This window comes from Emys orbicularis, chromosome 12 (assembly GCF_028017835.1).
Source record: "Emys orbicularis isolate rEmyOrb1 chromosome 12, rEmyOrb1.hap1, whole genome shotgun sequence".
In the NCBI taxonomy this organism is placed as follows: Eukaryota; Metazoa; Chordata; order Testudines; family Emydidae; genus Emys; species Emys orbicularis.
This window is the reverse complement of record NC_088694.1, coordinates 5,553,292-5,565,899: the sequence shown is the minus strand read 5'-3', so window position 1 is coordinate 5,565,899 and position 12,608 is coordinate 5,553,292. Positions and strand designations below refer to the sequence as shown.

Sequence of the window (12,608 nt, the reverse complement as noted above, 5' to 3'; positions counted from 1 at the left end):
TCCCACCAAGGTCCATTGTGATCAAGTCTCTGTTGACACAGGAGTTAAAAGTGGCTTCCTCCCACTCTCCAGAACAGCTGGCTTGGCTTGCCTAACCAAGGACCAGTAGTAATTGGGGCCTCCATCCCATACAGTTTAGTACTGTACAGTATCCTAGAGTTTCCTTCTCTGCCTTCAACCCTCCTCCAGGGTTCTGGTGTGGCCTACCTCTTCGCAGACCTTCCCTAGCCCCTTTGGTGGAGCACCCCACACAAGATCCAGTCTCTCCAGACAGGTTTCCCTAATAAGGAAATACTCTTCCGCCAGATCGCCCTCCATTCAGAAAAGGCTGCCTTTTATATCTCCCAGCAGGCTTGGCTCTCAGTCATGTGCTCTTAGGGTAGGTTGACACTTGTGGCAGCGTACAGAATTCACAGCTAGCACAGGTATATAGACGGTGAGGCACTGCTTAGGTGAGTACAGTAGAGACATGTCAGAATCCTATATACCCTACATGGCTCTCTATATGCTCAAGCAGTGCCTTGCAGGCCTGCACTGCTATTGTTAGCCGTGTAGTGTCCCTGCTGCCGCCCTACCAGAGCCTTTCACTGCCATGTGTAGCTATACATCACAGTGTAGATGCAACCTGCCTTTCACCACGGCGTGCAGCTACACGCACCCTACATGCGGCCACAAGTGTAGACAAGTTTTGTTGCATGCTCAGGGGAGATAACAGGTCAGAGTTGGAACCTGAATGTCTTAATGGCCCAGCTCCCCCGTGACACATGGGAACATTTATGCAACATTCTGGGGTGACTTCTGCCTTAGTAAAACAAGGGTCTACAGAATAATTTGTGCATTTTCCTTCTACCTATAAAATTAAAATACAAGTATAGGCTAGGGACCAATTGTTCAAACTCCCATGCACATAAGTAACATTACTCATGTGAGTAGCTCATTGACTTCAAAGTTACTCACATGTGTAAACTGACAAAATTTGGCCCAGTGTCAGTTGGCTGCATCCTGCTGAGATGGACACCTGGAATGTGTTCTCTTGGTGTGAACATTCTTGAGGACATTATCCAATGCCCAGTGATACCACTGAGAGTCCATTGATTGACTTTAGTGAGCACTGGCTCATGCCCTTGTGGAAATGATGGTGGCTGACAAGTTGTGATCAAACACTGGAGAATATTTGAGGAAAGTGAATTTCAAATTTGCAGCTCCGAATATTCCCTCCAATAGCCTCGGTCTAAAGTTACAGTCATCCAGATGGGGAACAGAAACATACCTTATGACCTTCTTGTCCAATCATAAAACAGCTCAAATTTGAATGCTAAAGGGTATGTATTCATAATGAACTTCTGGGAAACCAAAAAAAATATGACAAATCTAAAGTCAAAATTGCTGTGCCATTTCTGTTGTAAAAGGCCTCTGGAACAACGGAAAAAAGAATGCATCTTTGCTTGGGTTGCACACTGCTCTCCCCTCTGTTCAACCGTCTTAAGACTCCTTGAGTGCCACTCTCTTATGCACACCTGCCTCCCAGTTAACACCGTGCTGAGGCACACAGCTGAGGGCTTTACTTCAGCCCACTGCACTGCAACCATTAACCCAGATCACAGAGCTGAAGTGTCTCCTTTGCAATGAGCAGAACCTTTAATAACCATTGCACAAAGCAACGATTGATTTCAGTCAGGACTAGGAGCCTAGGCCCAGATTTTTGAAGGCATTTAGGCGTTGCTGCACACAGCGTTGAAATGCCTAACTGATTTAGGAGCCTATGTCTCATTTTCAAAAGGAATTTAGGTAATTAGGAACCTACAATGAAAACAGGGTCCTAAATGAGTTAGGAATTGCAACGCTGAGCCCAACAACACCTAAATACCTTCAAAAATCTGGGCCCTGACCTACTTTGAAAATCCCATCAGGCAACTATCTGCATCTTCAGGTGCCTAAACATCTTTGAAAAACTGGGTCTAATCCCTCTAGCTTGGGTCATAACAGACTCCCATCTTTTGGGGATTGGGGTCAGAAAGAAATTCATAACACAGCTGAACAGTGGGTTACCCATGCATTGGAACAAAGCTCTTAGAAAATACTGGGGACTTTAACAATATCTTTAAGAAAGACCATGGGAACTAAAGCCACAAACAGAACTGGGTTTTTATTATGAAAGAACCCTGCAAATACATAATGAAATGCTGTCTGCAGCATACATTTCCTGAGGAAAGTGGATCACAGTATTCATTTTTCACAGAATAACATGTAGCCTGCTATAACTTTCAATGTGACTCTTTATTATTTAAATATTAACAGTATTCCTTCACATAAACAATTACTCAGTCATCACATAACCAACACACAAACGTGACAAAATAAATATACAACAAGAGCACAGTTCATTTTGACTTAAATATTAAATAAATAATAAATACAGAATTTTCATTTACCGTTAATCAGTGCCTGAAACAATATGAATGAAAACAAAATCCCTAAAAGTCTCTCTTCCCCTCCCATTGTCCCCACCCCTTCAAAAAAACAAACCAAAAAATTATCAAAATGCCTCAGTTATAAAATATCTTTAAAAAATTCCCATTGTTAAAAGAATAAATAACAAAATATATAAAAAATAACTCGGTTGCATCAAAATTACAAGTAGGAGTTGTAGATACGTGGGTTTTTTCCTTTTTTCTTTCTTTCTTTCTTCTTTTTTTTTTGGAAATTTTTTTTATGGTCAAAAAAAGTTTTACTTTTTTATTTTTTGCTTTTCTTTTCCATGGTATGGTGTCCAGTTTAAAATAAGTATAAAATTAATAAATAAGAAAGGTTAAATAAATAGGAAAAAGTTAACATAAGGTGTGAATATAAATTACATACATCTTGCCAAAATTAAATAATTTACAGGATAATTAAACTAGCTACTTTCCCCCCGTCTCTCTCTCTTCCAGGAAGTGCAATTTCTCTACTTTTAAATACTAACTGAATTGTAGTCACAAGCAAGTTGGACTCTATTTACATGTTAAGAATTGTGTTTTTAACACATCAAATTACATTTTTTTCCATTTTATTTTTGCACTTGGAATGGGTTCTAAAATAAGTGAATTCATGGGATCTGATCCTGCAAACTCTTAAGTATGTGACTAAATTTATTCACATCAGCTGCCCAATTGACTTCAGTGGAGCTACCTACCTACTCACGTGCTTAAGAACCTGATCCAATGTCCACTGGAATCAATGGGACTCTTTCCATTATCTCCCTTGAGCTTTGCATTATCCCCTAAATATCTGCAGGATTGGGCTCATAATGACACAATATTCTTCACTTTATTATTGGTGAGCAAATTCCTCTCCACCCCTCACCTCACTGGAAATGATATTGAAAGTGGGGGGCTTATGTGACAAGTACTGGGGTGCTAGAGGCTTCTATCTCCCTCTTCTCCAAAGTGTTATCACCAGGCTGATAAAGAATTCTGAATGATAGTTAATGTTTGTGTGAGATGAGTTTATTAAACAAGCCTTCAGGATTTGCAATTTGCTGGGACAGACCAATACTTCTCTCCCTCTCTGCCGACTCCTTTCTTACAGATTGAAAAATACCTTAATCACTGTGCTCTGCAATGCTGGATGGTTGGATGAATGAGGTGCTAGAGATTGGTTTTGCAAAGACATTCACATAGTTGTACTTCTTTTAAGTGCACGGTGGGCTGCATGTACCAACAGCTTACAAAAGGGTTCTTTGGAAGATCAATACCCAAATGCTCTTTTTGTGGAATGACGCTTGCTCTGTAACCTTGCACAAAATACAGAAACCAAAACCAACCAACCAAAGCAAAACAAAACAAAAACCCATTGCTATATGTACATCTATAAGGAATCAACCACAGTCCATGGTAGATAAGCACTTTGCTGGCCATCAATTAGTATCTTTCATTTTTGTTGATAATCATTTTAAACATTTCTCTGGCATTGATATATGATATCTGCACTGGCAGTACTACACTGCTGTAATGATGACCATAATATTGAAAAGAACCAGAACAGTCCACCAATAGACTTCCAAAAAATCATATACACTGGACCATGACACATTTAGAATTCTTCCGTATGAAATATCTGGTATTGGTCTATTCATAATAGCTATTCTCATATTTAAGACAGACAAAGGAATACTGTAGTTGCAAACTCCAAAAGCTTCCCTGAGAACCTTTTTTCCATTGCGCTTTCCACTGGAGATCCAGAACTGCTCTTCAGAAAATAAAAATAAGCTACTTTATAATACTTAAGAGTTCCCACACCCAGTGGATATCTGAATACCTTAGGGGTGGGAGGCCCAGCAGAGGTTCAGATTTACAGGTAGCCTGCAGCTCCAGCTTCTCATTTACAGTAACATATAACATAATTCATGTGTGAGTAGGTGATCTGGACATATGACCATAGACAACATGAGGATTGAAGCCAGTCATACTCTGTTCTTAAATCAGACAAAACCCTGTTCTTCTAATGTACTAACCCTTGGATTAATTCGGCTACAATGCCTTCTTTCTCATCAGTAAAATGTGGCAACTCATGAAGATGCCTTATCTCCACCAGCAACCAAGCCCTGCAACCTATTGTAGTGTCTCATCGTCCATTCTCATCTACCTCTTGGTACGGGTAGAAAATCCCACGCTTTGCAAGAAGGTCCAAGTTAAGTAAACGACAACATGGAGTTCAGTTCAGTTCTGCTTCTTGTAAATGGCCTCTTGGTTAAATTTTGGTCCTTTTTTCATTCATGAGACACGTTATATAACTTGTAAACCTGAATACTCGGAGTGAAGGTTCCATCTTCTTACAGTTTGTTTATTTGTGTTATCCCACGGCACTAGACTTGAATTCCCTTGACAGCCTGTTTAATGCTTTCTAGCAGGTCCCTGTTCTCAGGGTTCTGGTAACACTCCTGATTGGTGTACATGTCGGTAAGGGTATTAACATAAGCGTCAAAGTTCTGTTCACTGATTGGCTCCTGAATCCAATAAAACAAAACAAAAATATAAATTGTTAAAAAGACAATGAAGAGGGGGAGGAAGGAAAAAAAGAGCCTAATCACTGTGTTTAATTCTCCTGGGGTCGTGCTGAGATTATCAATATTTGTTATTAATCATTATTTGTATTACAGCAGCAGCTACAGGGTCCCAGACAAGATCAGGGCCCCATTGTGCCAGACTTAAGCACATGGTTAACTTTATGCACTGACTGCAATGGGACTAGTAACAGTGTATACATTTAGGAACATGCATAAATCTTTACAGGATTGAGGTCTAAATAGAGAAGGCAGACTAACGGTGGAGACGTGCCTAAGGGCACACAGCAGAGTCAGGATTAGAACCCAAGTCTCCTGAGTCCTTGCATCATGCTTTATCAACTCGAGTATGTTCCCAGTGCTCAATTTGCGCCAGGGCTGAGCCTCGGCACCTCTGGGCTTGTCAGCTCATAGCCCCCCGGCACCTCTGGGCCTGGCAGTTCAGAGCCCCCCGGCACCTCTGGGCCTGGCAGTTCAGAGCCCCCCGACACCTCTAGGCCTGGCAGTTCAGAGCCCCCTGGCACCTCTGGGCTTGCCGCATCAGTTATTAAAGTAAAAAAGCCCTGGCACCTCATTCATTACAAATTAAGCACTGCATGTTGCCACACCAGTCCAGACACCACACTGATTGGCTACCATATGAACACCCCAGATAGACACATCAGATTAAACAGAGGGAGAGAAAAAGGGGAGGAGGAAGAGCAGAAAGATGAAGAAATATTAGTAATATGAGTGTGTACATTTTGTGGACACCATTTGATTTGGAGCTTGTTGAACACATTAAAAACATATTCGCTGGTTGGTTTATTTGACCGTCACCTATCAAATAGCCAATTCAATGAATAGTTTTTCGCCAGGTGGAGAGCTGTGTGAATACAGCCTGAAAGTATTTGTCAAGGAAATTCTCTGCTGAAGAACAGATAGTATCCAACCAGCCCAAAATTAAATCCAAACCTTGGTGAAAAAAAAATACTGAAAAAGGTGATGGGAAAGCTCATTCCATAAATCAAAAGCTCATTTCTATGATCATCTCGCTAGTATCTGCAATCAGATGCCTTCCACATCTGCCCCCCAGCTCACATACATACTGCACACCTATTTTAGACAATAATAATTAACTTCCTGGGACTAGCGAGAAGGTAATTAATAGCTCTTTTTGGTTTTTCTATTTTAATGTAGTCTTTTCATTTTGCAGTAACATTATGGCAACATGCTGTGTCCTGTTAGACCTTGTTAAATTAAACAAAATACATTCTCTTTAAGGATGCTATTCTTTGGCTGCTAGCTATTCAAAACTGAATTGAAACTACCTGCATTATAATAAGAGCTGTAAGATCTTTCTGACGTTGAAATCGAATCCCTCCTGATCTCTGCTTGTGCTGTCTTAGTCTGAAAGGCGCTATGCGCCCTTGATAAAGTTCCTATTTTCTGATGTAGCTACTAGATGTAATGAGACAGAACAATAGATACAAAGGGAGATCAGCAGAAAGTGACAACAAAAGGAAGATAACAATATATGCTTCAGAGATACAGTATAGGTATTGATGTTACGAAAGGCAGATGTGTGAATAAAGAGATGACCATCTCTAGCTATTTCTCCCAATCTTTAATTGTATATAAACCCTATCATGAAAATGGTTTTAGTGCGGCTCATTTGATCACAGTGATTTTGATGAAACACTTTAAAAGTTCCTTACCATATGTGGAAGGCGGATATTGGCAAGACTTTGGATAAGAGCCTGGCTCAGACCTGAGAGCTCCAAGAACAGGGCTTCATTCTGCTCCTCTATGATTTTGTTTTCTTCCTCAATGTTCTTTAGGTTCTTCTCCATGGTTGATATCTGCACAGCAAAGAGTGCAGCAAAGTTATTTGCCCTCGCCCTCTCCTTCAACCTGTCGCTCCATATAATACGCCCTGGGCTTGGTCAAAGATTTTCTGTTGAAACTTTTTTCCAATGGGAAGCTGGGTTTTCAGTTAAATGAATGGTTTCATGGAAGGAGTCTGTGTTCCTGGAACAGGTATGATTTTTCATCGGAAAGCTGAAAATTCCCTCCCCCCCAGTTTTTGGCTGATTTTATTTATTTATTTTTTGGATGAAAAAAATCAAAATTTTTTATTTGGACAATTTTTCTCCCATTTTTGCCAGTTTTTCTCAGGGGGAAAAAAACCACTTCCCAAAGGGCTCAAATATATAGGCACTCTGAATTTTTGTAAGTTGCTATTGTGATTAGAAAAAATTAATCAGGGGTTTGATGTTAATGACACTTCCTTCCCTTCTTTACTTACTTTGCTAAGATAAATTACTGCAAATCATTTACATACCTAGGACATCAGTGGAAGACAATGAGGCAGGTCCCGCCCTTGGATGAGGTCACTTTGCATTGCTTTTTAAGTCTGCCCTGGAAGGTCAGCTGAGGATTCCCCCCTCCACTTTCCATTGACTCCAATGAGTTTTGGCTCAAGCTCTATGATTACAGAGCTTGGTAAGAGTCCACACTCACATACCTGTGACTGCAGCTTCACCATGGCAGCCTCCATCTCCGAGTTGGACTCATTCAGCTCAGTAATCTCCTTGTTTAACTGCTTAATTTCTTCATCATTCTCTAGAACTGCAGGTGGGAAAACTGCAGTGAGTCACCTGCTGCTCTGACTCACAGATGAGGAAAAAAGCAATGGGAAGGCAGGGTTTTCTGATGAATGCGAGGTTTCTGCTCTGGGACTTTCTTTTATATACGCATCAGAGTGCTGGCAATGCTTACATTCTTCCTAACACCACATCTAAAGCGAGCTCACATTTCACATGGTTTTAGATGTTCCATAGCATCACGGTTAATTATGTTCATAGATCAATGGTTCCTAAGCACTACAGTAATAATAATAATAAATAATATAATAAATGTGTAAAACCAGAACCAGATAATGGACTCTTCCATCTAGAGCCTCTCCTACTCACAAGCTCTTCAGAACTGATGTATGTTCTGCTCGGCACGCTGCTAGTTTGAACCGTGTGCAGTCTGAATTTGTGAGGCTCTCGTTTCAAGTGCTAATGTGTTTTAGTAATAAACTGGCTGGAGTATAAATTAGAGCAATATTTCTAGAACTGTGTAGAATTTCCTTGGATCAGAAAGAAGGAAGTGTTCTAGTATAGTAGTAGGGCTTGATCAAATAGTAAACCAACAAACCAACCACAAAAATCCTGATTTGCAAATATTTGTGTGAGTAAAAGCCCTGAGCATGTGAGAGCATTTGAAAGATTAGCAGGAATTCATGAAAATGTTTCTGAATTCTCGAAAGTTTTATGAATTTTGGCACTGGCGATTTTTCATCTGAAAATTCACAATGGCAGTTCATTGTTTGTCATATTTCTTTTCTTAACTTTCAGTCATCCAGTCCGGCAGCAGCAACACCACCAAGTGTCTTAGACAACCAATTTCACAACATGAGTAATGAATTTTCACAGCAAACAGTTTGCTAGCAGTCAGCAGGCTGGAAATTATTGGCTGACGCTCTGTGCCGTACACTATGTCTAACGAATAAACTCTCAGAAATCAGGATGGGGTTGCCTATGATTTGCTAAAAAGGTGGAGCTAAATTAATAACAAATATCACTCAGAGTTAAGGTCCTAGTTGAACTGTGGGATGGTTGTAAAGTAGTTGCAGCTGAGCTGTGGACAAGATATGGAAAATAGCGGAAAAGTAATAACGGAACTTTATTTATTGGGCTAATTTGGAAAAGCCTGAGAAGATCGATTTGTTTAAGAAAAATTTGGTGGAACAATATAAACACTCAAGTATTATGTTATGCCTGCTAATTTTTTATTTGGGGGGAGGGGGTAAAAGGACATTTTGCTGCCACTACATTATAGTCAATAGTGTGCAGGGCTGACAGCAGGAGCCCAAGCCGACCGGGACTGACAGCTCAAGCCCCAGCTGCTATCAGCTCAGATAAATGGGATTCTAGGGTACTAATGGAGAAAAAAGTATATGTTGCAAACCTCAAAATGTATGCCAAATTGTGGACTGTGCAAAGTAAGCTAATTAAAATCAAAATTGCAGTGGAAGCCCAATATTGCAGGATCTGCAATTTCCGCAGTATCACAAATTAAGAAGGACTTTTCTCATCGTGAAGACTCTCGTCAGCTCTGTTTAGCATTCAGAAATTTGTACTGCACATTAGACTTGTATATCTATTTTTTAAATAAATATTATATGACCGTGACCGCTGCATATCTGACACTGAGCTTTATGACAACATAAAGACAAAATTGGGGCAATCTCCAGTTTCAACAATATAAGAGTATAGGTGGAGGAAGAAATAGCAGGATAAGTGTAGACAGAGCGACCCTATTCACGGTGGTGAGCACAATCTAGCCCTAAATTGGGTGAGCATGCAAAGAAATGATGTAACTGATCAATTTGTGGGAGGGAGAAGCTGAACGAATAGTAGGGCTATCACTATACTAAGACAACAAGTTCATATGTTGATGATCAAAGGCTGATAATTATTAGAGATAGTCAAATGTATTCGCCAATTTTGCTGTTATTTGTTAAATAAATTATGCATCAAAAGCCTGACTCTGCCACCCTTATTCATGCAGGCAGTTCCACTGAGCAAACCAGGACTAACTGTGTGAGTAAGTACTACTCAAAGTGAGAGAAGGTGGCAGAAGTGAGTCCCAAATAATTTTTTTGCATTTCTCTGCTGGTCAATGGCTGGTCAAACAAAAACTAATAAACAAACCCTACCAAAACAAGACACTGCTCTGCACGTACTTTTCCCCTCGGGGAGAAGATGACAGAACAAACAAGTGACAACTGTGGAGTCATGTTGCTTAAGTACTAGTGGCAGGTGCTCAGATATTAGACTCATGAGCGCAGTGTAAGGACCTATATAGAATAGAATGGAACACAATTATTTCAATAATTAATTGATAACAATGACATTTGGCAAAATAGCCATTTTTTGCATGAGTCATCTGATTCTAATAATAATACAATATGGATACAATACACAAATAGTCAGCTTATCAACACATATGCAAGATAAAGCAACCAAGTGCAATATCCTTACCATCGCTGGTCTTGAATTTAGTGTTGAGAATTTCATCCCCTGAGAGTTTTCCTTTCTTTCCAGCAAAAGTAGCTCTTGGACACCCTGATAAACTAAAGGCAAGTAAAAATGGGTTTCATAAACTCTTAGCATCTATGGATGTTTATGTGCCCAACAATGGTTCACACCATTTGGCTGAGTTTGTGCCATGAGGCGATTCTTCTAAAAACATCCTACACTAAAGGTTAGAGAGGAAATTGCATTATGAATAACACCACAATCATCCTCATCTATAAAACAAGAGCGATTTTTGTTGTGCAAAGATTAGGAAATGCAAATCCCCTAAAGGAGTGGACATGACAGATTATGGGACAGCTCTGACTAACAAAGACATTCAAAAGTGTCAAAAATATGCCATGATATGCTAATTTAATTCAATTAAATTATCATTTTTCACAATTTGCCCGAAGTCAGATTTCATAATTTTTCACAGCACAATGGCTATTTGTTTTGCTGGAGAAAACCCCTTTCAAGTTCATGAGAAACTGGGCAAAACCTAAGACCAAAAGTGTGAACTTTTCCAGCCTATTTTGTGGTTGAAGGTCTGAATATTTTTAGCCCACCATCTCCAGAAAGGATGGAAGAAATCAAAAATACTAAGGCCACCTGACAACATTTACTTCCTTGCTGAGTGTAGTTGTGCATAGGATTGCTGTGTACCCAGTTATTACCTTCTGTGAGTGAGAAAGCTTCCGTTGGCATGACCCGAGCCATCACAGCCAGGGGTCGGACAGGTAGGCCCCTCATTCTTCAGTGACTTCCAGGAAAACGATGAGCCATTGAGTGATCCTTCTTTCTGCCGGCGGGCTGCAAGAGGACATCCTGATGCACTGCGATGAGAGGCATATTTGCCACTGATGTGTCCAAGCCCAACACAGCCAGGAACCGGACACCTAACCACAGAGAATTACAAAAAGTTATAATGAAAATGGGAACAAACAGGATTTTAAAGGTGCAAACACACTTATGATAAAATTAGTGATGGGGAAAGCCAAATAAGGTTCTGAGGTGAGTACTCCAAAGCCAAGATTCTCATTTAAATTGTGGAGTGCCGAGACCTTTTTCGTAAGGCATGCAATTCTACACTTACATGCCTTAAGAGGTCCAAAATGGTGTCCTCCATGCAGCGTGACCTCTCACATAAGGTGCGTGAGAGGTCATGTTGTGCGGAGGACACCATTTTGTTCTTCAGTGCACGATCAGGGGCCAGACAAAATCAGCCTACGGGCTGCCAGCTGGACCATGTTTTTTGAATTCTGGGGCATGCAATGCATGTCTTGCATACAGAGATGGCATACCACTGGATCTGAACTTCATCTCAACTGGAGTGGGCAGATCTTCAGCTGCAGTAAACGGTCACAGCTCCATCACCATTTACACCAGTCTAAACACCAAAGGAGGGTGAGGAATTGCTTAGGGTGTTCCAAAGGGTGCTGTTGCCTCCCCCCCCCCGCACCCTCAATAGCTGTGGTGCTTGGAGTTAACAAATCCTTGCAATGCACGGGGCAGTTCACACCTCAGAGATACTGTTTCAGGCAACAGTTGGCGTAGCTAAGAGTAGAAATCTGGCTGGGCCTCATTTATGGTGGATGGGCTAAGCTCACCCAGACCCTTGGGTGTGAGGTGGGGAAGAAGCAGGAGAAACTAAACTGGCTAAAGCAGGTGCCGGCCCCCGATACACACTGCTGTGGCCTCTTGGGGACAAACACAGGGATGGGATGCAGCCTGGGCCCCTGGAGGCCGAGGAGCTGCCCTGACACCTGCACAAGGAGAAGGGATGTGTGCTGGGAGGGTTCTGCTTGTTGTGAAGGCAGCTGTTTATTGGGATGGAGGGAGCGACCAGGCTCCCAGCTCTGTGGGGAAGGTCTCTTTGTGCGCATAAGATGAGCTCCCTGGTGTGTGTGTGTGTGGGGGTGTGCACTGTGCAATTTCTATCCAGGCCTGGAATGGAGGGGAAGCCTGAAGGGTGGGTTGGGAGGCTGGAGACCAAGCCCTCCCCACTACAGCTCCCCAGTCCAGCCTGTGGGCTCTCGCAGACTCAAAGGAGCCTGCCACAGCATCAGGTGACCTGCAGGCCCATGTGCAAGTGGGGCCCTCGTGCCACAGGGCCCCACCCCCTCCCTGGCCCTGACACCGCTAGACAGGGGGCTCGGCCTGCTCAGAGGGGCACGAGCAGGGGGTGGTTTAGAAAATGACAAGGCAGAGCTGCCAGAGCGTAGCTTTCCGAAGTGACGGAGCATTGCTCCGTCCTGGATTTCAGGTGCTGGAGCGATGCTCCAGACCGCTCCGGAAGCGCTACACCACTGCTCAGATCTGGGTGGGCCTGGGTGCAAACTGGGTGGGGCGTGGCTCACCATCGGCTACACTCTGCTGTGCAGACACCACTACATCCATTACGCTCCTTTCATGCTTCAGACTTTTCTTTGCAACCACAAGGGCTAGAGACGTACTCTATT

At 41.9% G+C, this 12,608-nt stretch overlaps 1 protein-coding gene across 1 annotated transcript in view; it reads right to left on the bottom strand.

The window, feature by feature from the left end:
- Window positions 1-4,843: 4,843 nt before the first annotated feature.
- Window positions 4,844-12,608, bottom strand: part of MYT1 (myelin transcription factor 1) — a 53,710-nt gene continuing 45,945 nt past the window's right edge. Inside the window, exons 17-21 of the mRNA XM_065414695.1 lie at window positions 10,824-11,045; window positions 10,114-10,205; window positions 7,548-7,651; window positions 6,739-6,882; window positions 4,844-4,984 (exon numbers count right to left, since the gene is read on the bottom strand). Coding sequence (XP_065270767.1) covers window positions 4,844-4,984; window positions 6,739-6,882; window positions 7,548-7,651; window positions 10,114-10,205; window positions 10,824-11,045 — 703 coding nt within the window. The remainder of the gene's footprint in view (window positions 4,985-6,738; window positions 6,883-7,547; window positions 7,652-10,113; window positions 10,206-10,823; window positions 11,046-12,608) is intronic.